Source organism: Galendromus occidentalis, unplaced genomic scaffold (genome assembly GCF_000255335.2).
Source record: "Galendromus occidentalis unplaced genomic scaffold, Mocc_1.1 scf7180000077427, whole genome shotgun sequence".
Classification (NCBI taxonomy): domain Eukaryota; kingdom Metazoa; phylum Arthropoda; class Arachnida; order Mesostigmata; family Phytoseiidae; genus Galendromus; species Galendromus occidentalis.
This window is the reverse complement of record NW_003805415.1, coordinates 278,979-303,741: the sequence shown is the minus strand read 5'-3', so window position 1 is coordinate 303,741 and position 24,763 is coordinate 278,979. Positions and strand designations below refer to the sequence as shown.

The 24,763-nt window shown below is 51.1% G+C and overlaps 6 protein-coding genes across 6 annotated transcripts; 3 read left to right on the top strand and 3 right to left on the bottom strand.

Moving 5' to 3' along the window:
- Positions 1-466: 466 nt before the first annotated feature.
- On the bottom strand, positions 467-2,446 carry LOC100905234 (uncharacterized). The gene is made up of 5 exons (XM_003742584.1): positions 2,226-2,446; positions 2,014-2,028; positions 1,732-1,868; positions 907-1,030; positions 467-644 (listed from the first exon to the last, which is right to left on the bottom strand). Exons 1-5 carry the CDS (start codon positions 2,444-2,446, stop codon positions 467-469), a joined length of 675 nt encoding a protein of 224 aa, XP_003742632.1.
- Positions 2,447-3,485: 1,039 nt separating this feature from the next.
- LOC100905091 (uncharacterized) lies at positions 3,486-4,457 on the bottom strand. Its single transcript, XM_003742583.2, has 4 exons — positions 4,221-4,457; positions 3,972-4,129; positions 3,772-3,886; positions 3,486-3,651 (listed from the first exon to the last, which is right to left on the bottom strand). Exons 1-4 carry the CDS (start codon positions 4,439-4,441, stop codon positions 3,486-3,488), a joined length of 660 nt encoding a protein of 219 aa, XP_003742631.2. The 5' UTR covers positions 4,442-4,457.
- A 692-nt stretch (positions 4,458-5,149) lies between these two features.
- On the bottom strand, positions 5,150-6,978 carry LOC108864164 (glutamate receptor ionotropic, delta-1-like). The gene is made up of 6 exons (XM_018639227.1): positions 6,886-6,978; positions 6,705-6,802; positions 6,534-6,624; positions 6,123-6,438; positions 5,496-6,000; positions 5,150-5,390 (listed from the first exon to the last, which is right to left on the bottom strand). Exons 1-6 carry the CDS (start codon positions 6,976-6,978, stop codon positions 5,150-5,152), a joined length of 1,344 nt encoding a protein of 447 aa, XP_018494743.1.
- A 2,520-nt stretch (positions 6,979-9,498) lies between these two features.
- On the top strand, positions 9,499-17,080 carry LOC100904946 (uncharacterized). The gene is made up of 7 exons (XM_029111255.1): positions 9,499-9,686; positions 12,785-13,065; positions 13,607-14,014; positions 14,536-14,697; positions 14,827-15,004; positions 15,173-15,471; positions 15,580-17,080. The coding sequence occupies exons 2-7, from the start codon at positions 12,849-12,851 to the stop codon at positions 16,218-16,220; spliced, it is 1,905 nt and encodes a 634-aa protein (XP_028967088.1). The 5' UTR covers positions 9,499-9,686; positions 12,785-12,848; the 3' UTR covers positions 16,221-17,080.
- A 1,591-nt stretch (positions 17,081-18,671) lies between these two features.
- LOC114828190 (putative glucosylceramidase 3) lies at positions 18,672-20,564 on the top strand. The gene is made up of 3 exons (XM_029111261.1): positions 18,672-19,828; positions 19,957-20,186; positions 20,327-20,564. The coding sequence occupies exons 1-3, from the start codon at positions 18,718-18,720 to the stop codon at positions 20,519-20,521; spliced, it is 1,536 nt and encodes a 511-aa protein (XP_028967094.1). The 5' UTR covers positions 18,672-18,717; the 3' UTR covers positions 20,522-20,564.
- A 675-nt stretch (positions 20,565-21,239) lies between these two features.
- Positions 21,240-23,171, top strand: LOC100904803 (putative glucosylceramidase 3). Its single transcript, XM_029111258.1, has 3 exons — positions 21,240-22,455; positions 22,559-22,788; positions 22,931-23,171. Exons 1-3 carry the CDS (start codon positions 21,345-21,347, stop codon positions 23,123-23,125), a joined length of 1,536 nt encoding a protein of 511 aa, XP_028967091.1. The 5' UTR covers positions 21,240-21,344; the 3' UTR covers positions 23,126-23,171.
- Positions 23,172-24,763: the final 1,592 nt, after the last annotated feature.

The window sequence follows — 24,763 nt, the reverse complement described above, 5'->3', positions numbered from 1 at the left end:
ATATCAAAACAATGAGTCCGATGCTCGGCGAGTGAGCGCCCTTGCCATGGGGGCCTAGATGAGAATTATGCCCGCTTGATTCCTGGAAAGCGGGCCACTGTAACTAAATATCCCTTCGGTACATCATCCCGGGCGAGACTGAGTTTGTGGTATCTCTCGGCTCCGAAGATCGCCATAGGCACTTTTCTCCGGAGGCTCCTCGCTGCTGAGATGGTGCCGGAATATCTTCGTGATTGTGATACTTTTCGGAAAGAGGGAGAACCCTCCTACGAAGCCTCATATGTCCGATGGAGGCACGCTGTACTTCTGACGGGACTGTGGACGGTGAACGCGATTCGTTTACATAATGATTGAAGGGAAAAAACTTTCGACAGCGAAGGAGTCTGCGACTACTTCTCATCCATGTCGAGTGGAATATCCCTGTCTTGGTAAATTGACTAGAGATTTTATTCCCATTAGACAGGAATCAACCGTTTCCAAATTGACACTGACAGCCGCATGGTACTACGATCTGATCGTTATCAAACTTCTGAGACTCCTCGTCGAATACGATCATTGGCGAGAAGCCGTATTTCTGAGCACAGAGACTGATCTCCCGAGGAGAATTCAGTTTGATGTCACCGGAACAAGCACCTCCCTCGTTCCTGGAAGCGCAAAACATAGAAAGTAGACAAGGCTGCAGCACTTCCGGTTCGAAACAGAGCTTCTTTCAATCGAAGACGTCCGCGGAATAGGCGTTGTCTCCCGCTCCCGCGAGCCAGAGGACCTCGGGGAAAGCGATCCTCCGCATGCTACTGAGTTGGCAGTAATCGACCCGGGATCGAGTAGCTCGTTTATTCTGAGTCTCTGTTCAACAGGCGATTATTGCCCGATCGGAACAAAAATGATTCCGGACGGATCACTCACACACAATAGGCGCTATGCACGACCTGACGTCCCGTCAAATATCTCCATTTCCCGTCCTTGTTTTTTCCAATTTCAGGATATTCGTTCGGCTTGGATATTTCACTGCACAGACTCACGAACCCCCCTGGAATGCATATATACATGGAATCGATTCATGGAGAAATACTGGACATGTCTATCTCATACTGGATATGCTCTTGCTGCTTCTTATCGGCCTCCTCCGAAGTCTTGTGCCCCTCATGAGGACAGGGAAGTTTTAAGGTCATCTGAGATAAAGCTGGTGGGGCAAACTGGGAGCGCCTATTCATTCGCATCTCCTAGAACGGAGCAACGACGGAGACTGCATAGGCGAATCGATTGCGTTCGGCGGCGCGAATCTGATCCGTCACCGAATGAGACCAGAGACACAAGTGATGTCACCGGAATCACATTCGAATCAGATGCTGAACTAAATGCCGGCACTGCCTTGACCTAGATGCGCCAATTCGAACATGTTGAGATGCTTCCCCGAACGAGTTATTTCGGAGTATATTCTCTTTTTTCCAGGAAGCTCCAATCATCGTGTATTCGCGTCGCATTAGGCTCTGAAATTTTCCCCAAATGTCCTCGAGTGAACTACTGTCCATCACTCAGATGCCCGATGAGCACAACTTCCGAGATTCACTTCGAGAGACGATGAGCAGACTCGACGACGGGGAACTTCCGTGGGAAACAAACACTTCCCAGGGATGCTCCGAGAAAAAACAGGCTAGACTAAATCCTCCAATTTGTAGCAGCGGCGGAACATGAGAGCGATGTTGCAAGTTTTCTGAATGAGGGTCTTACCGCTCCTTCTTCTGCGTGACAGAAGCCGCGCTTTCGTATCGTTTTCCGCCCCTTCCGATGAAAACAATTTTCCTTTAACCAGGCCGGTCGTTTGAGCTGCTGTTTCGAGCACATCCAGAAGTTTCATGATCGTCTTCCTAGAAGCGACAGCAACAACTTCAGGGATGCGGACAACCCGGAAACGCTTTGCCAAACGGCGAGACGCATCTCTATTCGTCGGCATTCCATTGAATCAACGTAAAGGGTTCGATGGAAGATCTAGAGCCTGCGGGCGGAACTCACCTCAGCAGAAAGTAGCTGGGCGTTGAAAATCGAGATTAGATTTATTTGTTCAGAGCACTATCCGGGAATTCTGATCAAAAGGTGTTCTATCGAGCTCGTCGCCCGAAAAGTTTGTTCTTCTCATGAGAGCGGAACTTCAGCGTGACTGACTGCGTATTCGGTCGTCAAGGTGAATCATCCTCTCGGAGTCGAGAGCCTAGCACAGAACATACCTCGTTCTCGTTACGTTGTCTTTGCTGAAACCTCGGATGTCATCAAAAGAGCACACGGTCGCATTCCCGGGACACGTTGGCGGAGGTCCGAACTTGACCTGAGGTGGCAGACTGCTTCCGTTTTCGAAACTGAAGTTCGGCAGCTTTACGTTCAGGCTGAGGCTGCCGCCGACGCACAGAGACACCAGCATCAGAACTGTCACATGATGAGGAAACTCCATTGGCCGCAGTTTTCGTAAGACCGTCGAGTACGGGGAGACAGCGATGGCTTGAAGTTCTGGAGACGTCGCTTAGCGTTGCTTTGCGGCGCTGCTCTTGCTCTCAAGGTCGTGTTTGGCATCGACCTGGGTGTAAACTGGTCGAAGAGAAGAGTTCCTCGACACGCGGACGGGATTACGAGAAACTCAGGCAAACAATCGAACTCACCGTTTATTTGAATAGGGCGCGAAACGCCCTCTAGAAGGCACGAATTAGCTGGTTTGTTGCGATTGTTGTTCCGTCTCTTCATTGATGCTCGAAGAGCAAACACGGTACGCGAGCGGTCTCACTTCAGTAGCGCTCACGGCCGCTACCGGTGCCAACAACCGGGAACATTTTGCGTTTGACGTCGGCGTGAATCCTTAAATAGTAATAATTTCAGCACTCAGGGAATTCCGCTCTTTTTCACCCTCGATTTGATTTCTCGCGATTGTCACCATTCATAAGCGGTGTCCTCTGAGTCGCATAAAGAGAGCACGCCAACATCGCTCGGAGTTGAAATTCAGAGAAACTCATGCAGACCTTTCTGCATGGAGACAGATTGCCCGCTCGACTTTCGTCTAAATTGAATGCAACACGCAACGGCAGATCCGGAGAGGGAGGGGAGCGCTCTGGAAAAGCCTTCAGTCCATCGATGATTCACGTTCGCGCTTCCGACGCGACCATGAAACGACATGACGGAGAAGGAAAAGCATGTATGTAAGCCTCTCGGCGGCGAAAAGTCGCGCGTGAACAGCACGCTTCCCTTCACAGTCGATGGGGAGATCAGGGGACGGACACCGAGTACCGGAGACTAATGCACGGTGTCGACCAAGATAAACAAAACCGAGTCGGCGATCGTTGTGATCCGCTTATCCGATGATTAGGTTACCAGATCGCAATGAGCTTTTCCCAATCATGCCCATCGCGTTTCTCGATCTATGGGAGTCAATTTTGCCTCATGATTCCCTCGGTTGGGAGAGCCCAGGATGTTCAAGCCAGGACTAATTTCGCGAAAGCGATTTATTGAACCGAACTCTCGGGCATAATTTCACACGTGCATCCACAGGGAACTCTGATCCTTTCGACCTGATACTGATTTCCGTTGATGACCGGGAGCGATATTTCTCCGAAGCGTTGACTGCAGCGGCTGTTGACCACAGTTTGACACGGCCCGGAAGCATACTTGCTGCAGAATGAAAACGCATGAGAGCTACCCCCAGGATGACCAGTAGTTCTGTGGCTGTTGGGAATGCCCATCATGTCTGGGGAACCACTTGGCGAGACCCTCAGAGTCCCGAAGACTCACCCGCATTGAGTTGATGTCACCTCCACGTCGCCTCCGAGGAGCACCCACTGTCCGCGGATATTCTGCCCCACTTCGGGGATGAGTACTTCGACGCGTTCGTCACAAAAACTCTCCGCTATCGACAGACGTTGAATTCTGTCAAAAGCTGGATGCTGCACCCCTCCGATACCAGTACGATAAATTCACTTGTCCGTACTCACTGCTCTGTCCTGAGTCGAGGGTGTAACGACTCGAGTCCGAATTTTTCAGGGATTCGCTTGCTTCATGGGACATCTCGGAGTCGAATAGCGGCCTCCGTACCAGACCTGTGGCTGCCAAAGCCTTGTTCAAGAGACGTCTTTTGAGCCGCGTGACAGATCTGTCGATTCAACAAGCGGCTTGATGGGGAGCCATCTCCGACGAAAATATTCCGTCCTCATATCCAGGGAGCGGATTGCTGGAACACCCACCTTATAAGGTCCAGGTTGAAAGCAACATCCACTTTCTCGCTGAAAGTCGTCTTATTGGAGGTCTTCGATAAGGCAGCGTCCAAAGTGCAAAGATATACGCCATCGGGACATTTCGGTACCAGGACCGAAGGGAAGAAGCTTGTGAACGCGCAGATGTCATCGTTCAAGAGAGCAAGCGACAGAGCTAGAAACTCAATGCACTTCATTCCACCAGCGCTCATCGTGGCTCACCGATTTTGAATGATGGCAACGAACAGCGACGTCGGAGAGAACGAATCGGAATTCCAGATGAATTCTACTCTGATACTTCGTTACATGCAACACAGATCGCCAATGAAGCAGATTCCCGCCGATATTATTGAGGTTTCTCCGCCCGGTCTCGCGGCATTTCTGTGACATCTCGAGCTTTAGAGGCGCTGAGCAGAATATTTCCAAAGCCACATGACTCCATCAGACAGATCATATCGCACACGTTCGCGGTGGGAAGGGAGAGCTCCACTGATGAACTTCCGCCTATCTAAGACTCCTGATGAGCCTTCCCGGTCCCAACTGCCTATGAAACTTGACTGACCATATCTCTGAGGAATACCGGTGGGATCTCTCTTGATGACCGACGGAAGCATCCGGAGGGAGCCCAGAGTCTTTTCTAGGGGACGCGATCCGAAAATTCGCTCTGCCTCTTGGTCCCGATGATTGCTTCGCGGAGGGATAGAGCGATGGGTAGTTTTCAGATTCTTCGACGTGGGGAGAACTCATGAATTCAGAGTACATATATTGATTAGCCCAGAGACCGTCTCTATCACATCGACTAGAGTAGAGGACCATCCTACGCGGAGCAGTGGAGAAGTGATACATCTATAGAAAACGAACAATCAGACGATGAGATTGCCATGTCCAGGAGGAGCATTAGCTGGTATCGATTGAACATCCTAGGCGCGGAAAATAATCCTCCGACTGTATCGATTCCTCCGAGCCTCAATCGTCTCGTAGACGAAACCGAGGGTAGAGACAGCGATCCCGATTGCGTAAAAATATCCCACACCTTCGAGGTTCTCCGCGGCCAATGGCTCAAGGGTGACATCAAGTGTCTTGGAGCTGCATCGGTAATAAGGTTCCAATCTCCACTTGATGTTCTGATGGAAGATATACGATTCGCCTATCCACAAGCGTCTACGATAGAAAAATGGGTCATTCATGTCAAATCTCGTTAGCTCGGAACCCAGTATTCACGGCAATCGAGACATCCTTGATTCATATCAAATTTCATTTACTCACACGTGCTGTATCTTCTCTCGAATCTCCCAAGACATGTGTTTCGCAAGCGCCAGATAGCCCGACAGGTGCATAGCGGCACCGTGGCTGATTTGAATTCTCGGGCACGTCCCTGTCTGACGCATCAATTTCACAATGGCACCCATAGCCATTTCATCGGACGCGACAAGAACGCCTTCACCATCGATGATTTCGTCGAGGATCTTCTCGAAGCCTGGACTCAGTGAGAGGAAGCCGTCGCGCGCTTCGAGTCTTGGAGCCAATTTCTTCAGGACAGGATGATCGCTACGAGTGAACATCGCGTATAGCAGATTGCCCTTCTCGGCAAATATTTTGACGTTTTTGAAGCGCAACAAGTCCTCATAGCTGTTGACGTAGTCCTGCTCCGTCTTGAATACCAAGCTGCTTTTGAGATCCGCTTCCAGCGAACTGACCAAAAAGAGGCTCGTGGGGAGCATGAAAGATACCGCACACCAGCGGAGCCATTGGCGTGGAGGTGAAACTTCGGCTGGGCGGTAAAGGAAAGGACCACCATTGGCGCTTATTCTTGACGACCGAAAGGGAAGAAAACCAAGTCGGTTTCGAGGTTATTTGAAGAAAACTCGATTCTCCAACAGGAGGTGCACTCACGCATTGGGAAGAAACGCGCGTACCAGAACCAGATGTAGCCTGCGAAGCCTCGTCTCTTCTTGTCGGCCTCATGGAAAGAAACCAGCGAATCCATCCAATGGAGGATGGCGGTACATGCTGAGAGAAGCACCAGCGTCAGAGCGAGGTAGCACCAAACCGCAGGTTTGAAGACCTTCACAAAACCCCATGGATCGACGTATGAATCAGGCTTCCGGGTCAGGAGTCGAATGCCTTGTGATGTGAAATGCGCGTTGTAGTCGAAGTCAATCACTCGATCCGGGGTCGGTATCGAAGGAGCGCATAACATCTCGGCTCTCTGGAATAAGACCATCAGGAAGCAGCTACAGGGTGGTCTCGGGAGCGGATGTAATTGAGGAATAAGAATACGAAGGAAGGAGCATGATAAGGTACCCCTCTCTGCAGCAATCCCAAAACACCATCGTACATCCCGTCTTCTCCTTTGCCTCCGTAGACTGAGCCAACTCCATTCACGATCACGGGTCTATGGGAGAGAGTTTAGACTGGGTTATTACCTACATTAGCGAGCGTCGAGCAGACACATCTCGGGACTAGGTTCCTCACTTAGCTTTCATGAAGCGAGCGATAGCTTCAATGAAGATCACCATGGGTCCATCGAGCCGCATTGAGCCGTTCCCTAGGTCTTCCATTCGGATATAGGGCTGCAACTATTTTCGGATCGGATGAGCTCGAAGTTCTCTAATGTGAAGATACATGAGAGGGAGGAGCGAGAGTCGATACTCACTGACAGTCCTGCCAAGCGGAGAATTCCGTCGTCGAGTGATTCGTTGCAATCCAATATTTTTGGAAGCACGATGGGGCAGTCGCGGCATGCCATCTTTGGCTTCCGAACCTACTATGGCCACCATTCGCTCGAGACCCGCTGGTCAATAGTCGCCTAATCATTGATGATATCCCCATTAGGTAAGGGAACATGCTAGGCACGGCGTGTAATGAATGTTGCACACTACAGGAACCTGGTGTCGATCTTGTAAGCGGCGGAGAAACCAACAGAGCGAACGAGAACAACCTTCCCGCTGGACGACCGCTCTGACGGCATCACCGTGCGCCGGACTCCCGAGGATCCCAGAGAATATTTTTCTCCTCTCCGGTCGATTATACATACATGTACTCCCGGACATCCCTAGGGAACCAAACTGTATCCACTTCCCGACTCGATGGTAGGGAGCCCACTCGTGAGAAAACATGTTTGCTCAGTCGATTCATTGGCGACCATACTGAGTCAGGCGTCCTTCCATACTTGCACCCCCGATCTTTTTCCTAATCAAGTCAATCCGGTGCAGTCTGTCGCTGAAGACCGGGCATCAGCTGTCCGAAACGGCTAATGACCGGAGCTCGAACGCTTTGAGGGCGTAATCGCGTTTAAGAAACACTGCGAAACTCTTTGAATAACCTGAAATACCTAAATTGTGACATCCTGACGAGCAGAGCTTGGCATCTACGAGCATCAGGAGCACGGGGATCGCAGAGTCTCCAACGATATCGGTTTCTCTGCGCGTCCATCAATTCATAGATGAAATCGATTATGAGAGCTACGATCCCTATCTATGTAGCGTAGATGCATAGATGTCCATAATCTTTGAGATTCTCCACGACTAAAGCCTCTTGTGTAACATCAATAGTCCGGGTGGTATCGGTGATACGTAGTGAGGTTCCATTCTCTCAGAACCTTGATGTTGATACGGAAGATGAACGATTCGCTTATTATTTCGCAGCTTCGAGTCGGCGCAAGTGATTGCCTACAATTCGGTATTTTCGGAATCACGAAGAAGTGATCGCGACACGCCGTGTTCGTGCCTGCGATATAACGAGGCTAGGTGAGTCTGTCTCCTGCTCTAGAGACCCCACTCAGTCGATCAGACGACCGATCTTTGAAGATACATTTCTCCGATACTGCAACATGCTGAGGAGCTTCCCGAAGATCGTGGCTAATGATTGCTCAAGTTGGACAGGTCTCATCGCCAGTTCATCGCCATTCATCAGACGGGGAATACACATAGAGGAGAATCGTGACAGCACCGTCGCTATCGTTCGCGTTTACCCCCTACTGCCCCCAGGATGAATCATCAATTCGTAGATCGACAGCACGCCCCGGGTCTCGCCCCGAGTTTCTTCAGAAAATGAGGGTCCTTGCAGCGGCGATCGCCCTTCTTCGTCGACTCTCCGTCGAACTCGCATATCGAAGCTCTGAAGAATTGCAGATCATAGCTAGGAGCAAGTAGCTCGAGCCATCATGGAGTCCCGTGGATTAATATTTAAAACGAATGATCCGTTCTCATTGGAGCTCCGGCGGAAGTTTCCCCGAGACCGGGTCGGCTAAAATCAATCAATCGGTCAATCAGGCATCCGACTGAAGGAAACTGATACACACGACACTCCGCCAAGTTTCTGCCAAAAGGGCATTTCTTCCGCCGAGGAACCGCTTCCAATCGAGTACTGGACCTTCGAAGAGAGCCGTTGCAGTCAGTCATGCCCCGAGGATACCCGACTCAGAGGGCGCTCGCGCTCCTTCTAATGAATCCGAAATGCCCCGGTATTGGTCAAGATATCTTTCATCGATGAGAGCGTACCGTGGACTCGATAGAGAAAAAAACTCCCTCCCCTTCCTGATATAGCGCCGGGCATCCTCGAAAGCTCGCATCGAGAGAAATTCAACGATAATCCACTTCTTGAGCCCGGAGAACGCTTTTTCGATTTCTGGCTGGACCCCTACCTTGTCTTGGGGACCCTTCTGGATTATTTCATTCAGCTTACCCTCCAAATCCTCAATGGTCTCTTCGATGTGTCAACGATTGAGGAGCTGCAAACGAGAGGAAATTGAACCCTCTCTAGGTCTGTGGTGAGCCCTCGAATCAGTCGTGAGATCTGTCTGTCGGCTGTTTGGCACCGTTCCGGCGTCCTGCCATGCTATCCAGACAGCTCGATTGGCGGCTCGATCAACGAGCAAATGCTTCCGCGCTCCCGATTCCCTGCTTTGATTACACGAATCTCCCCTCTACCAATTCTTCGGGACTGATGTCATCCATATGAGATGCCTATTCCTGATGTCAGATCAGGGAGCCCACCGTTCATCAGATAGCATTTGACACATATTCGCGCTGCAAATATGTATCATCTTCTATAGACCCGCTAAAACAAGATTTCCGCTCTCGCTGGATTATCGGAATCTCGGTGGGGCTACGTCACCCTCGAACTTCGATCAGATTTATGTAGGAGTGGAGGAAGGAGCTCGAAGACGTCAAAGACTCCCCCGAACAGCTGACAGTGAGGAGGAACTTTCGAATTTGCCGCCAAGATGTTCTCTCCTTGGGGTCGCGCCTGCGCGAATGTTACGACTGTTGTGGGCAAGCGGCGGCCGCAGTGATGGTGTTCCCTGCTGCTGCTCCTACGGTTAGTGTTGTCTGACTGAGTTGGCTGTGGCGGTCTTCCATCGAAACGAAGCTGTGGTTCCTTCGAGTCGTCTTCGTGATCTCCGGACTTCATGTGACGCAACTCGACGCCTCCACTAGAGACTCCTCATGAGCTGTGAGTTGCGCTGATTGGCTGTCGCACATAGGCAGGAATGTCGTATCAAGCGTTGACGGTCGGAAGTTTCATTGGCTGTTTGTTTTGCCTCGAAGACGGACTGAGATTGAGTAATGTTGTAGTAGAGGTGTCAATTGATGGTGTACTGAATCATGATTGACATTCCTTCGACAGGGGATATGCCACGCAATCGACCGTGTCAGATGTATCTCGAGAAGAGAGAAGGTGAATTTCGAGAGAAGCGGTAGTCTCGAGCCGCAGAGATACTTTCTCCGCTCGCTCGCAGTTAGAGGATGCTCCCTATCGCGACTCGGCTCTTGTTGTTGGTGACCTTCACTCGCGTTTTCGAAATGGCGTGAAGTTCACTCCACGTTTTGACCTCAGGAAGGGCTGCAGGCCGTGGAGCGGATCCGGAAGGGCAGCTGAGGTTCCGGCCAAGGTTGAGATCGCGCTCGGTCCCGAGCTCGATATTCTCGCATCAAAATGCTGAGCGAATGAACTGCGAGTATCGAAACGGAATGGTGTTCGGGGTCAATTCTACTCGACATGCGATCCCTTGCCACGCGAGACTCGGTGATCTTCATGCTCTTCCGTCCCCCGAATTGAATGTCAATTCTCGGGAGAAACTTCCGAGGACTCTCGTTCCGCAGAGTGGCAGGGTAATTCGAATTCTGAGAGAGAATGCCGTCGAATTCGCAAGGAACTGAAATTCTCTGTGTAGGTACCCTTGCCAGGAGCCTTGTGTCGGTGCAGAACATCGCTGTTGTTTGAAAAATGGCGAAGTGGACTGAACCAGACCGAGCTGACTGGTCAGACCAACCCAGAGCAAACTACGGCGGATGGGTGAGACGTCGGGTTATTCATCTCTGAAGTGCTTCAGGGGACGGGACAGCTCAATGTTCCGGAGGTTTTCTGTTATTCGGTCGGCGAACTGCTGTTGCGTTTTCAGACAGACGGACCGGCAGTTCTGAGTGGCTCTGCTGCCAGACAGTAATTATTCGATGCGTTCTGCAAAAAAATATGTTCTCCCCCACCCCACTATTCGTGAAACTCAATGAATCAAGCTTTCTTAGACGGTTGGAGCTCAGTAGCAAGACTTATCACCAGTATGGACGGTGAACCTTGGAAAATCTGTGATTTAACGGCTTGTTTTCGAGTGGAATAGCTCCCGCCACATCTGTTGTTCTGCGATCAAGAATCAGCTGAGCTCTCTGGCTACCGAATAGCGGCGACTGGCGAATCCTATCAATCCCGATCTAGATTTCAGAATTAGAGGCTTCCAGTGTACAGAGAAGTCGCTCGATTGCAGCGACTTTAGCCCTTCTACAAGGCCAATGGAAGGTAGAAACTTGTCTCCATTGAAACGCTCAGCCTTTTTCGAGCAGACTTCTGGTCGTCGTACTCGCTCGCAGCGAATAACCGTCGCATACTCCGTGAGAGCTGGTTGGAGACGCTGTGGTCCACGTAACTCGAAGGCGTTCTGGTATCATGTTTTGTCCGATCCGTTAGAGGTGCATAATACGGGGAATCCGCCGTGTGATCATTCTCCTCTAACAAGGTAGTCGTCCCAGTGATAGAGATAATCGGGGGCCGAGGAAGAGCTACTCTCGAAAGCGACGGTGAGCATTCTACTGATCGTTGCACTGGTGCCCGCTATCGTATCCTCCCGAACTTCTCGAGCGGCTATAGACTGATCCATGAGATCGTTTTCCCTGAAGCAGGCGGAAATCGGCGAACGACATGCTCAAATTTGATCTTCTCTGCAAGTTTCTCAAAGGGAAAATTTCATAGTTTTCCGATTTGCTCGAGCTTGCATATCCTCTGGAATGCCCCGATCGAGAATGGACCCCATGCAGAATCTGATCGGGGCTTGGAATTCATGGTCCTCAGAGGCGCTGAGTATCATGACTCGATCATCAATTTTAGCAATACGTTGACCCCCCTGCTGAGTCTTGCAAGCCTTACTGCGGTGCGGTGCCTTGGTCGAATAGGTATGACATCCCCGGATATCGGGGTGATATCAGTTGCCGTATGCTTACAGAAGAGGCAGGTCAAGCTCGGACTAGGCCTTCGTCTTTCAGCTATGTAGCTCTGCTGATGGATTTGTTTCAATGCACGTCGTAGCCAATCAGACCCATCTCTATTCTCGGGTACCGAGCGTTCTCGGAGACCACAGCAACAGTGACCGCGGAACGCTCCTTCTGACACAGAGCACTTTCACTCTCGATCGGTCACGAGCCGCGGAGTGGTGATATCGTTAAATATGTATTGCGATCCAATATTGCAGCGTCCGCGAAGATCCACCAGATCGACGGTCGGGGTGGTTGCTGGCACACTCCCTATTTATTCTTTTTTCTAACAGTAATCAGGAGGTGTCACGTAGTCTGATGGAATCGCTCCCCTGCGATTCCGATCGAAGGCGAAATGTCAAGTCTGGATGGATAGTAGGGAATAAGCATGCGACAGCGCGCGGAAGAAATCGGGCCTCGCTCCATCATTGACGATCCAGCTCGGGTTGTAGTAGATCCTATCTCGGAGTCTAGCTTGCCGACGTTGATGACATTTAATTTCGGGATCCTGTCTCTGCTCAGCATTGGCAGGCGAGGTTCAGCGCGACCAATCGCTGATTAGAGCGGCACGGGGTATCTTCGGGTCGCCGCAGGCAATAACCGTACTCGTGGAGAATGGTGGCGGAGCAGATTAGCAATCCGGTGTCCGCGACCCGAGCTCCGACGTCGAGTCAGACGACGGCAAAGGTCTATATCATCAGCGATTTGGAAAGGAATAAGTCAGATTGTGCACTCTACCTAAGCCGAGATTCTCCGACCTGTGCTGTTTTCCCGCCGATTGTTTTAATCAGTATTCTGGGGGCGATCGGGAATGGGAATTCCCGATTATCTCGGTGGATGGCGCAGAGATTTCGCAAAAGTCGAGGATCATGACAGCTCTGATCTGCTCTGAGTCCTTGAAAGAGTATCCGAAAAGAGGTCTCGGAAAAAAAATTGCCTGTCTGGGAAACCTAGCTCGACACGCAGTGCCTCACAGGTCTTGCGAATCCACCAGACAACACGATACATATACAAAGCATTTCTTCGCAGGCGAACGTGGAAATCGAGACGGTGTGTCGCGTCGATCTTCTCCCGACGGATCGAAGCTCTGAAAATGCAGCAAATCGGAATCGCCCGCTGGGGATTTTCTGGCATCTCGAGTGACTTCAGGACGATCGGACAGAATTCTACAGACGTTCCGGCGTCTGGTTCTTCCGCTGGCTCGGAAGGGGGATGTTGCCTCAATGAAGGATACGATTTCCCTCAAAAACAGCAAACGACTCCCCAGCAAGCTCTGCTCAACGTTCTCGGGAGACATCTGCTCGCATACGGTCAGTGATATTACGCTCTTCGATGGGTGGAGTCCAGAAAAATTTCGAGCGACAAAGCTCCAAATTTAGGATCTTGCGTTGAAGGACGTCGATATTCGTCGGAGACCTTGCTATTTTTATCCGCCAGAGTGCACTCCGTTCTCTCGAGCTGTCGAGCGGTTCGTTCTCGTGATTGACTCGGGGTTCGGGGTCAATGTTAATGTTTCTCGTCGGTGTGGCGCTAAAGAAAAGGAATCACGAAATCGGCTTCCAAAAAAAACTATCGGAATCTTAATGTAGGAGTCTCCGGCGAACGGCTTCTCCAGTCTTATCTTCTCAGCTTATACAAGTTCGAAGAGCTCTTGCACAGCTCCCTTCTTGGGTCTGCGGCACTGATTGAGCAGCTCTTCTCTCTTCGAATTTCCATGAGATATCGAATCACGTTCCTTTTGGCAATATCGGAGCCGCCGCGCCGTCCTCGTATCGAGAAAGAAGAAGAATGATCCGTAGGTCGAGACTCTCCCTAGACACCAGCATCGAGACTCATGATCTTTTCCTCTAGCAGGTTCCGCGTATACCTCGCCGGGCATGCTCTCCAGCAACTCGTCGTCCTGTTCAGGGGGCTGTGGCGGTAACGGAGAATGTCGACAGGGCGTGTGTTACTGCAAGGTGGAGTTTGCTGGAGGCCGTTGTCAAGAGCACAACCTATCATTTTACATCGCGTTTTCGACCATTTTCTACACCATTTGCGCCATCAGTTTTGTGCAATTGGTGATCTGCATCCGATGCGAATTCCAACGGCACAAGCATTCGCTGCCAAAGGCCTTGAGACTCACCACGCAGAAGGCTCTCTACGGATTGATTTGCGTGGCGACGGCTCTCCGTGGATTCTACTACTCGAGCCCTGACAACTCTGAGCTGCAATGGGCCAAGAGTCTCCTGACAGCGTACTATCCCCTCCTATTGACCGGTGAGAACTTAAGTGCGATATGTAGCTAGGTGGAATCCACAGAGAGATCATTTCATTTAGACTGCTCTGGGGCGACTCTCCCCGGAGAGCGGCACTCGATGAGGATACTTAACTTTTGCAAATGTCACGTCTGATCCTTCCGATGGACACATAGCCGACCGGAGAATAAAGGACACGGCGGGAGTCTGCTCTCCTCCCTCGAGATCATAGAGCTCCTTGTAACACTTTTTCCATGGACGCTCGGTGACCTCTCATAGCTTAGATTCTGTCACGCCAAGTCCATTAACCTTTATAGCAGCCCGTCCACTTATTTCGGCGGTCTTCCGTGCTCTCGTGGAAGCAACACGTAGACTGCGTAGCTTGGGTTAGTGGACCACGTTTCCGCCTGGCTTGGAAACTCTGTGAGGCATGGCTTGAAGCCGATCCTCTTCAAGATCTCGGATGGATCCTCAGAAGTTCCGCAACGGAAGGCGTTTGAACTAGGGAAAAGCTACACCATGCATTGTATGTCGTGATTTCAGGTTCGTCCATCATCGTCTGTCTGTGGGCGGAGATTTTCCATGTGCGAGAAGCCCGGATCGACCCACCCGGTTTCCTATCGAAGTCTCTTCTCGGATTCTTGGTGTTCAACTTTGTGTCGTACTCGCTTCTTATTCTGGAGATGATATCATCCCATCTCTCCGGTGAGTCCGACGAGGTGCTGGGCCATTGATCAGCTTACGAGATTTCGACCGCGGACTAAATCCATTCTTGGAAAACGACGGGATTTCAGCGGAGAGCCGCTTGCTTATCCGAGAGGTTTTCACCCGCAGGCTACCGAGAGGATGAGCGGCTCCTGTTATTCCGAATCTTCAACGGCTCGTTCGCCATTCTGATGGTGCTTGTGGTGGTGGTTTTCCTCATTTATGGTGTGGAAGTATTTGTGAAGGTCCGAGGAGCATTCCTCTCGAACATGGGGCCTCATTCACTCGGGAATCACGTCCCTGACAGGTTCGCATTGAAAATTATTTCCTCATCGATTTTTTTTCCAAGATAATTTCCACAATGATCAAAGAAGGAATTGCCAGGAAGTCCGGAGGATAAATTGAATTCATTGGTACAGCTCACGAGGGTCGAATACACATGAACGAGCCCTCCACTAACGAAATTATTTTGCAGATCTCAACTTCACCAAAGTCGTGTCGGTTTGGTCACTTACGCCACCCTTACCCTGGTTACGGCTTTATTTATCTTGTCGGACATTTCTGGTCCTCTGTGGAAAGACCACGTGCCGCTGGTGTCACGGAACTTTTACGAAGTCTCGTTCCGAGTCATCGAAATAGGATTGGCGCTGTGGTTCCCTTGCGTCTTGTGGAATTGCGTCCAACCGCAACAGCTCTGGATCCTGAACCCCAAGAAACTCCTCATGAGGAAACCTCCGCAGACCAATGTCTACGAAGAGCTCTCACGATTTAATGGTACGCGATCGAGTGCTGCAGAGTCAGACTCACTGAAATCGATTCATAGTTATCCTCCTCTCTCTATCTCCCCCCCCCAATTAAGCTAAAGAAAAATTGTCGTTACAGATCTCGGATCCGTCGAGCGTTTGGGACCTCCGGAATGCTTCATCTGCTACGATAGCGAACGCGAGAACGCCGGGCCCCTCATCAGACCGTGCAATTGCCGCGGAGACGTCTCAGTCGTTCATCACGATTGTTTGAAGACTTGGCTCGTAGAGAGCGCTGGCAGTTCCCAATGCAGCCGCTGCAAGGTGTGCAACGAAGAGTACGTTCTGGAGCGTGGAGGGGTGTGGCTGCCGTCCGGACTTTCGACGGTGAATTGGATGCAGACTTGTTTCGTCGTCGCCTTGATGGGCTGTTCGGCGACCGCCGCGATACTTGTTGTCAAACTATACACCCACATTGCGCTGAGATCTCTCTCGGTCGGCTTGGCCGCCTTGATCCAATACGTATGTTTACGGGTCCTCGGCGTGGGTGTGCTGGCTGCCTACAAACGAGCCCGTTTTTCGGCGGTTCGGATCATATCGAGGAAACTCAATCACGGACGCGAGGCATCGGCCGCTCTGATGGCTGCCGCGAAAGAAAGTCATCACACCGTAGCGGCTGCAGTCAAGCATGAGCTCGCTGCCGTGCATCAGAATCAAAAAATGACGTCGCAGACGCCGGTGCATCAGATTTCGCCCGAGACGGCCAACACGTCGATGTGACTCAATCGATAAGGAACGTCGAGAATACTCGAGACTGTTCACTTCCTGTAAACTATGGTGTGTAAGGTCGGTGGCTCTCGAATCTCATCTTCGGAAACGTCTGAACGTCATCTGAAATTGCTGGAAATTTCGGAAGGGACGTGACTGCTCCTAATTGATCGCTCACGAAAGAACCGTGAACCGTGAATAGCACAAAACGTGTCCGATTCGGGAGCGGAGGAATATCCCGTTGGAGAACCTAGACGGAGTTTTGTGGTCACCGTAAATTGATATTCGCATGAGTATTAGTCGGGACTCGTAGTTGCTTGCGTAGCGACGAGAAGCCTTAGTGTCAAAAACTGTACGTGTTCGTGAGTTTTCAGAAAACACACCCTCAAACAACGGTGCCAATGAGCACTTTGAGCTCCAGGGGATGGCTCGAAACCGTAGATCGCATCCCACGATCGTTTGAATATGTTTGGACGTAGTATCGAGAGGTCACAAGTAGTTGGCACTACCTTATCCACTAATCGGCACAGTGATCCAAGCGTCTGGCTCGGGATTATATCTGACGACCTGAAGCACGCAATAGAGGATTCGGCTGGAGAATAATCAGTAGAATCTCCCATCGACGCTATGATAGCCCCCTAGAAAGCCCAACATGATGATTAAGAGAGAGAGATTCACGTTGATAAGAGAACTTCGCTCGCTGGTTGGGGATCGGCAGCCCTCTCGATGTGATATTTGTCAACAGTTCGATTTCGATTTTAAACACCTGGACTTGATCAATACAACCATTGTCTACACCCTCAGGTGGCGGCGCGCTGGGCGTGAGGCCGCTAAGTTAACCCTACCCTGTACAAAAACTGCAATAAAGTATCATCTTTATTTCTCAGATACCTTTCTATTTCAATCGTCTCCCACAAGACATTGCGGTCCGCAACGGGACTACCGAAACGCCCGAATATATGTACTTCGTCGAATTGACACCACATCACTCTGTTGTCACCGCTAGTATTCAGGGCCGTCAACACCAGGGTTCCTGTCCTGATGCGTTGGTCCACCTCATTGCATACCGCGGGCCCATCCACTTCGGCCCAGGCGAGTTGAGGTTCCAAAACTATTTCGCGCCGTCTCACAATCCGAGCCCGTAGCCCTACGACGGAGAAGTTTCGGGACTCGGGAATCATTCTCGAGGAAGCTTTGCAGCGAGCTTCGAGGACCTAACAGCTGATCCAGGCTGATTCCACCTATCAGTTCCCATCGAGCCGGAGTCTCAGGAATCGTGGACGGATGTCATCTTCGCCTGCGGCTCCATTGGAACTGCCGTATCCCTGGGCATCCATTCAATCGGATGAGTGGATTCCGAGCCGGTATGTGTGGTGGCCACCCGGTGTATGTAGTAGGGTGTAAGTGTTCCCCCGGTGAATCGACCAAGAAAGCGACACAAAAATCTTGAATCTTATTCAAGACCGTAAGAACCCAAGAGCGTCGAACCGAATTTTTCGGGAAGCCTTGAAACCCTAGGCATCTTGATGGGACGCCAGTGTGTCGGATCACAAGAAAGCGGGAGAGCTCAGACGTGAAGACATCCAATCCAGGTGAAGGTACATCTAGTCACTCGTTTCTAATCGAGCTCGCGGGTCCAGGTGATGTATCCGTCTCAAGAGATCTGCTCTGCTCGGAGAAGGAGCAAGACGATGAAATCATTATACAAGCTTTTCTCCTCCAGATCCCTCCAGTGGCAACTCGCCGCTATTCGGCGAATTGCACGAAAAATGGCGCTCTCCCATTAGAGCTCGACGTTTCCCTGTTCTTTCTCGAAGCTCGTAATGACTTCTAGGCCTCGATGGAAGATGGAGAAGCTGTAAATGAGATCTCTTCGGATACGGGACGTTTCATTGAGAACTTCAGGAAAGGCTAGTCTGGAGGTGGGAGGGAGGCTTGTCGCGCCCCCTTCGCGGGTTATCAGATTTGAGGAAGGGTAGTTCGAGCGTTTAAACTCGAAATAATCAGAGTCGAGCACCGAGGAAGGAGATCCGCAAGCCTCTAGCCGCAGGAAGATCTCATTACAGGTTCCATGTGGTTTCGAAGGGCATTGCGAGTTTCAGATTGCTTTAGGCGGCATCGTTGTCTTTTTCGGAATCCACGAAAACCGAGCATGTCGCTCGGCGATGAATCACGGCGACAAGCGGCCGGAAATCGAAATTCGTACCAAAAATCCGAGGCGAACGTGCGGCCGAGCGACGGTATTCTGGTGCTGCCTCTCTGGGGTGAACGATCGCCGATCCACCTGAACAGCTGATGTGTGGAGACCTCTTGTCGTCGGTGATATCAGCTGAACGACGGGAGGCTCTCGCAAGCGACGGCTTAGCACTCGTGTCACAGATAGAGACCGATCACCATGACCGGTCTCCCAATCCCTCTGGTTATGGCGGCCTCTCTAAAAAGCGCGCTGTCCACCGACCGGTGAGACTTCGTCCCGACGATCCCGAGCCAGTGGCAGGCAAAACCGAAAATGCGTCGACAGGCCGTAGCCGTAGTCCTCTTCTCCGGTCTCATCTGTGTGTTAAGTGAAATCTGTTACACGAAGAGTTTTGGTGGATCGTCTGTGGTCTGTGTATGCAACCCGACGAATTGTAGTGATATCGGTCCAGTGACAGCGGAACATGGCAGGATAACATTTTACGAGAGCTCAATGACGGGTGAGCGCTTCCAGAGGAGTACGGCGGACTTTCTCGAAGATGCCCCGAGAGCCGACATTGATCTCACGGTGAACGTACTGAGTGGAACACTCCAGGAGATCATAGGTTTCGGAGGTGCTTTCACTGATTCCGCTGGGGTCAATTGGGCTTCGCTGTCTCCGGATCTCCAGAAACGGCTGATAACTTCCTATTATAGCCCAGAGGGCTTGGAATACAACATTGGACGAGTCCCTATGGGCGGTTGTGATTTTTCAACGAGGGACTATACGTACGACGATACAGAAGGAGATTTCGAGCTCAAGAACTTCGCGCTCGCTCAGGAAGATATCGAGCTGAAAATCCCGATGATCCAATTCGCGAAGAGCGTCAGTGAAGAAGAAATTTATTTTTATGGATCACCGTGGTCCGCGCCCGCTTGGATGAAGACGAACGGAAAAACTTTCGGTATGGGAGGTCTCAAGGGGTTCCCGGGCGACCAATACTATGAGACGTGGGCAAAGTATTTCGTCAAGTTCTACGAGGCTTACAGAGACCGCGGAGTCGAGATGTGGGGCTTCACTATGCAAAATGAGCCGACAACAGGCTACATCCCCTGGAAATGGCAAACCATGGCGATGAGCCCCTACACCGAACGGGACTTCTTGAAGAAAAATCTCGGTCCCGCACTCTTCAAGGCCACCAACCATTCCATCAAAATCATGGTTCTTGACGATAACCGCGTAGTCTTGCCCTGGTGGGCAAACGTCATATTCGGCGATGCTGAGGCGAATTCGTACGCGGCTGGGGTTGGGGTACATTGGTACCAGGACAACTTGAGGAGCGCATCGGCTCTGGAGAGCACGCATAGGAACCATCCGGACAAGTTCATCCTCAACACCGAGGCCTGCGAAGGTTTTCAACCCTTCGCCACTGCTGTGATCCTGGGTGAGAATTCCGCGAGGTAGCGATTCGAAGATATTTTCATTGTAGGTATCATTCCCCCAGGCCGGGTGTGGTGAGGTACATTTATCACCGATCAAAGGCAGAGAATAATCGACATTCCGGTTTCCCAGGGAGTTGGGAGCGAGCGGAGTCGTACGCTCAAAATATCATCGATGACCTCCGGCACTTCGTGAGCGGCTGGGTCGACTGGAACTTGTTCCTCAATACCCAGGGGGGCCCGAACTGGGTGAAGAATTTCGTAGATTCGCCCATAATCGTGGATGAGAGTGCTCAGGCATTCTACAAGCAGCCGATGTATTACGCACTGGCACACTTCAGCAAATTTCTCCCAAGAGGATCAGTAAGTCGCATCAGAAACAATGGCTTGTCAACAGGGAGCTGTGAGAACGGAGCTTGACGTTGTGGAACAGATTGGCTCACTGAGAGGTCTGTCAATCCTATCGTTCGAACCGCTTATGTCACCGACTCGCTCTATTCCAGGTCCGATTAGACGATACACTCGTCGGCTCCAAGAGGAAGCTAAGTGTTGTGACTTTCCTCCGACCCGATAAGCTGAAAGCGACAATCGTATTAAATCAGAACGATTCAGCAAAGAAAGTTCTCATCAAAGACAGTGACGGGAAATCTTTTATGATCGAGGCGGGTGCAAGGTCCATTATAACGACTCTGCGATAAAACCCGAGGCCCTTTGCGATGAAGAATAAAATTCTCCCAGAAATGTTTGTTCCGACTCGATTCCCTGATGAGGCGGCGCTTGAGGACCTTTAGAAAGCTCTGTCTCCCCGGTGACGAGCTCGTGAGTGCTCGGCAGTTCGGTTTAGAGTTTTCACAGAAGAGACGCAGAACTTATGCGAGAGATCCCAACGATGGCATGGATGCTTCGTTTTGGAATAACTGCCCGTCTCTTCTCGGGGAATCTCAGAGTTGGCGATAGAGACATACGAGAACAGCCACTGAGAATTAGTGAGGACCCGAAGAAGAATCAAGCAATTTTCTCCGCGTCAAAAGGATACCACTCGGAGAGCTGACGCAAAGCTTTCGGAGGTCACAGGATATGGATATTCCAGCTGATGTTGCCATCAGATCAGCAGGAAAATTAGCGGGATCAGATCCTCCGGAGCCCGGGCGTTGCTATCCGCCGAGGGAATCGATGGGAATCGAAGTCGATCAGCGATCGTGATTGAGAGTCCGCTAGTAGCTGTGCTCATTTCTCGGTGGTGGCACCGATATCGCGGAGCTTCGGCCGTCTGACGTCAGAAAAGGAGCTTTCACGCTTTAGCTCATGAGTGTCATGGGTCGGGATGTCCCGCGGTGGAAAGTCTCAATGGATTTCGTCTGCGAACGATAAGCTCTCGTCTCGCTGATGTCGCAGCCCGATCTCTAAGACGGGCCTCCCAATCCGTTCGATTGGAGGAGCGTCAACTCCAAACGCGCCGGCCCACTCAACAACTAGTATACGGACGTAGCGATCCCGTATCGCTTGCGAGCACAGCTGAAAATGCGTCGGAGATGCTTTGCCGTGGTGCTCTCGTCGCTCGTGATCTGTGTGAGGAGTGAAACCTGCTTTTCGAAGGAGTTTGGCAGCTCTTCCGTTGTCTGCCTGTGCAATTCAACCCATTGCGACGATATCGGCCAAGTAAGAGCGGAATATGGAAAAATCACGATATACGGAAGCTCGATGGCTGGTGAGCGATTCCAAAGGAGAACAGCGGAGTTCCTCCACCACGCCCCGGGCGATGACATGGATCTCACAGTGAGCGTACAGAGCAAAACGCTCCAAGAGATCATAGGTTTCGGAGGTGCTTTTACCGATTCCGCTGGGGTAAACTGGGCTTCGCTGAGCCCGAATCTCCAGAGACGGCTACTGACCTCTTATTATAGTCCGGAGGGCTTGGAGTACAACATCGGTCGAGTTCCGATGGGCGGTTGTGACTTTTCAACGAGAGACTATACGTACGACGATTCGGCAGGAGACTTCGAGCTCAGGAAATTCGCGCTCGCTCAGGAAGATCTCCAATTGAAAATTCCTATGATCCGATTCGCGAAGAGCCTCAGCGAAGAAGAAATATTCCTCTACGGATCTCCATGGTCCGCTCCCGCTTGGATGAAAACGAACGGGAAAACGATCGGTCGAGGAGGTCTGAAAGGTTCTCCTGGAGGTCGATACTATCAGACTTGGGCAAACTACTTCGTGAAGTTTTACGAAGCTTACAGAGATCATGGGCTCACAATGTGGGGATTCACCTTGCAAAACGAGCCGACGACAGGTTTCCTCCCTTGGAAGTGGCAAACAATGGCCATGACACCCTACACTGAACGTGAATTCCTGAAGAAAGATCTCGGTCCCGCCTTGTTCAAGGCCGCCGGGAGTTCGATAAAAATCATGATTCTAGACGACGATCGGGTTGTTCTGCCTTATTGGGCAAACGCTATATTCAACGACGCCGAGGCGAATTCGTATGCGGCAGGAGTCGCGGTCCATTGGTACAAAGATAATTTGACGAGCGCGTCAGTTCTGGAGAGCACGTATAGGAACCATCCGGATAAGTTCTTACTATACACCGAGGCCTGTGAAGGTTATCAGGCCTCGGCTCCGGCCGTGATCATGGGTGAGAATCTTGTTCGGCATAGACTCAGTGATTTATCTTCGTTTTCCCTTTAACATCCCTTTCCGCGACCGGGGAACACAGAGATTCTCATTCCGATTTTCAGGGAGCTGGGAGCGAGCCGAGTCCTACGCTGAGCACATCCTCGACGACCTCCGGCACTATATCAATGGTTGGGTGGATTGGAACTTGTTCCTCGATACTCAGGGAGGTCCTAATTGGGTCGGAAATTACGTCGATTCACCAATCATCGTGGACAGGGACACTCAGACCTTCTACAAGCAGCCTATGTATTACGCAATGGCGCATTTCAGCAAGTTCCTCCCCAGAGGATCGGTGAGTCGAATGGGTGGAAAATCCTCCCGAGCCATAAAAGTGGACCTTGACACGTCGCTCGCAAGAATATTGCCCCTCTTGATAGATCCGTCAATGCTTCTGCGTTATCTGGCAGCTGGCAGTATCGATCCTCCGATTCCAGGTTCGATTGGACGATACCCTCGTGGGCTACCAAAGTGGATTGACTGCCGTGACTTTCCTCCGGCCCGATAAGCTCAGAGCGACGATTATATTGAACAAGAACAATTCAGCGAAGAAAGTGCTGATCAAAGACAATGATGGCAAATCTTTTGTGGTCGAAGCCGGTGCGCGCTCGATCACCACCACCCTGCGATGAAACGCTGGAGCGGTCGCTCTGAATAAAATGTTCGAATTCAACCAGAGTTTTTTTCCCTTGAGGGATGATAGATGAGAAAAAACTTGGGAGACGCAAGAGCCAACGGCTTTTCATCCGGCACGGACCAGCTCTACGAACAGCAAGCTGAATCATTACGGTTCTGGTCGATTCCTGAATCACCCGCTGTGTCACCAAATTCATTCGTTGGCTCTCCGGATGAGTATAGGATTTCGAAACTGTCCGGAATTCGCGCGAGGAACAGTATAAAAGGGGAGGACGTCGTGAGGGCAAGCGAGACCCACAGTAGACAGAATACATTCCAGATACACGCTCTATCCTGGTGTTTGGGCGCCATCTACACATATCTTCTGGAGGAGCTCACTGGGGAAAATAGCGGATTTTGCGAGACTCCTTGTATCCCCCAATCCATTTTGCACTGAAACTGTGTCTTTGGTCCCCCACTGGAAGCTTATATCCATGGAGGAAGACGGGGTTCCCGTGTAGATACGAGCTATCCCACGGTGCGCACGATATGACTCTATTTTATAATGGCAAATGAAGCAGGGAGGGATATATTAACATCTAATATGGGATACAAATGAGAGATTCTTTCGGCTCCTTCCGACGGACTCCCGATCGTCTGGATCTTCGCAGAGCATTGGAATCAAACCGGGATCGGTCGGGTTCTGCTGAGCGCTGCTCACAGCCGCTCGATCATTAGGCTGACTGCCATGAAATCGGGGGAATGAACATTCGATTTTGTGGTATGGATCGTCAGGTTCTCGATTCGCGCGATTCCAGCCTTGAAAGGCTCCGCAATGCTTCCATCAACCTGGGCGCCAGCCTCAGCGTCGAGGAAGTTCTCCATGGAGCTTCGGGAAGGTACTCCCTATGTACATGTAGTACCCAGTGCCACCACTGAACCATCTCTGCGTAAGGCTGCACGATACTCGCTGAACCTGAGCGGCCAGGAGACGAGAAACCTACGGAGGTTTCTTTCACGATACAGCTTTTCGGAAGACGGACTCGAGGGACGAGCTCCCGGAAGCTGGCACTACGACTAGGGCTGAAGCATAGCTCGCTGGGATCTCAGTTTAGAAGCGAGCCGATGAACCGGTTCGAAACCCGTGTTTCACATTCCGATCGTTTCCGGAACGGAAGGTATCCTTTCATCGGTTCCCTCAGAGAAGAAGGCAGGCATTCTGGGTTCGCCATCGCTCATCCTGCGAATGACATTTCGGTTGCGGAGAAGGCTCCCCGTCACCGAATTGTCAACGGAGCATCTCTCATTGAGGAGACGACCGCCGAACGACAACCATGTGGGGTCTCCCATCTTCGGACTTCTCATTCCCATCACAGCTATCCTGTCAAATGCGTGGAAGGAGTTCTTCGGGCCTTCTCATGAGGCTACAGAAAGATGTCTGCGGGAAGATGATCTTGTAGCGTCATGAGCTCTCTCTCTCCCTCTCGGGGAGCCTAATAGAGTCGTCAGTAGGTGAGTTTGCACAGATAATATACAGGATTAATGGATTTTTTTCATCTCGGCGAGAGGGACGACGTCAGTCATCTGGTGCGTCCACCTGATGATTGTTTCGAAGAAACGGGAAACTTCCGGAAAGCCTCCGGGAAGAAGCAAGG

What these genes read in the sequence shown, in the direction of transcription:
- LOC100905234 (XM_003742584.1), bottom strand. Translation starts at nt 2,446, where the DNA reads ATGGAGTTTCCTCATCATGTGACAGTTCTGATGCTGGTGTCTCTGTGC. An exon ending in GTCACGCAGAAGAAGGAGCG is followed by an intron (nt 1,031 to 1,731) that starts GTAAGACCCTCA and finishes TATGCATTCCAG; the next exon opens with GGGGGTTCGTGAGTCTGTGC. An exon ending in GTGCATAGCGCCTATTGTGT is followed by an intron (nt 645 to 906) that starts GTGAGTGATCCG and finishes TTGCGCTTCCAG; the next exon opens with GAACGAGGGAGGTGCTTGTT.
- LOC100905091 (XM_003742583.2), bottom strand. Translation starts at nt 4,441, where the DNA reads ATGAGCGCTGGTGGAATGAAGTGCATTGAGTTTCTAGCTCTGTCGCTT. An exon ending in TTCAACCTGGACCTTATAAG is followed by an intron (nt 4,130 to 4,220) that starts GTGGGTGTTCCA and finishes TTGAATCGACAG; the next exon opens with ATCTGTCACGCGGCTCAAAA. An exon ending in CCTCGACTCAGGACAGAGCA is followed by an intron (nt 3,887 to 3,971) that starts GTGAGTACGGAC and finishes GTCTGTCGATAG; the next exon opens with CGGAGAGTTTTTGTGACGAA.
- LOC108864164 (XM_018639227.1), bottom strand. Translation starts at nt 6,978, where the DNA reads ATGGCATGCCGCGACTGCCCCATCGTGCTTCCAAAAATATTGGATTGC. An exon ending in CGCGCGTTTCTTCCCAATGC is followed by an intron (nt 6,001 to 6,122) that starts GTGAGTGCACCT and finishes TTTACCGCCCAG; the next exon opens with CCGAAGTTTCACCTCCACGC. An exon ending in CGAGAGAAGATACAGCACGT is followed by an intron (nt 5,391 to 5,495) that starts GTGAGTAAATGA and finishes TTTCTATCGTAG; the next exon opens with ACGCTTGTGGATAGGCGAAT.
- LOC100904946 (XM_029111255.1), top strand. Translation starts at nt 12,849, where the DNA reads ATGCAGCAAATCGGAATCGCCCGCTGGGGATTTTCTGGCATCTCGAGT. An exon ending in GATATCATCCCATCTCTCCG is followed by an intron (nt 14,698 to 14,826) that starts GTGAGTCCGACG and finishes TTTCACCCGCAG; the next exon opens with GCTACCGAGAGGATGAGCGG. An exon ending in AGAGCTCTCACGATTTAATG is followed by an intron (nt 15,472 to 15,579) that starts GTACGCGATCGA and finishes TTGTCGTTACAG; the next exon opens with ATCTCGGATCCGTCGAGCGT.
- LOC114828190 (XM_029111261.1), top strand. Translation starts at nt 18,718, where the DNA reads ATGCGTCGACAGGCCGTAGCCGTAGTCCTCTTCTCCGGTCTCATCTGT. An exon ending in CGCCACTGCTGTGATCCTGG is followed by an intron (nt 19,829 to 19,956) that starts GTGAGAATTCCG and finishes CCGGTTTCCCAG; the next exon opens with GGAGTTGGGAGCGAGCGGAG. An exon ending in AATTTCTCCCAAGAGGATCA is followed by an intron (nt 20,187 to 20,326) that starts GTAAGTCGCATC and finishes GCTCTATTCCAG; the next exon opens with GTCCGATTAGACGATACACT.
- LOC100904803 (XM_029111258.1), top strand. Translation starts at nt 21,345, where the DNA reads ATGCGTCGGAGATGCTTTGCCGTGGTGCTCTCGTCGCTCGTGATCTGT. An exon ending in GGCTCCGGCCGTGATCATGG is followed by an intron (nt 22,456 to 22,558) that starts GTGAGAATCTTG and finishes TCCGATTTTCAG; the next exon opens with GGAGCTGGGAGCGAGCCGAG. An exon ending in AGTTCCTCCCCAGAGGATCG is followed by an intron (nt 22,789 to 22,930) that starts GTGAGTCGAATG and finishes CTCCGATTCCAG; the next exon opens with GTTCGATTGGACGATACCCT.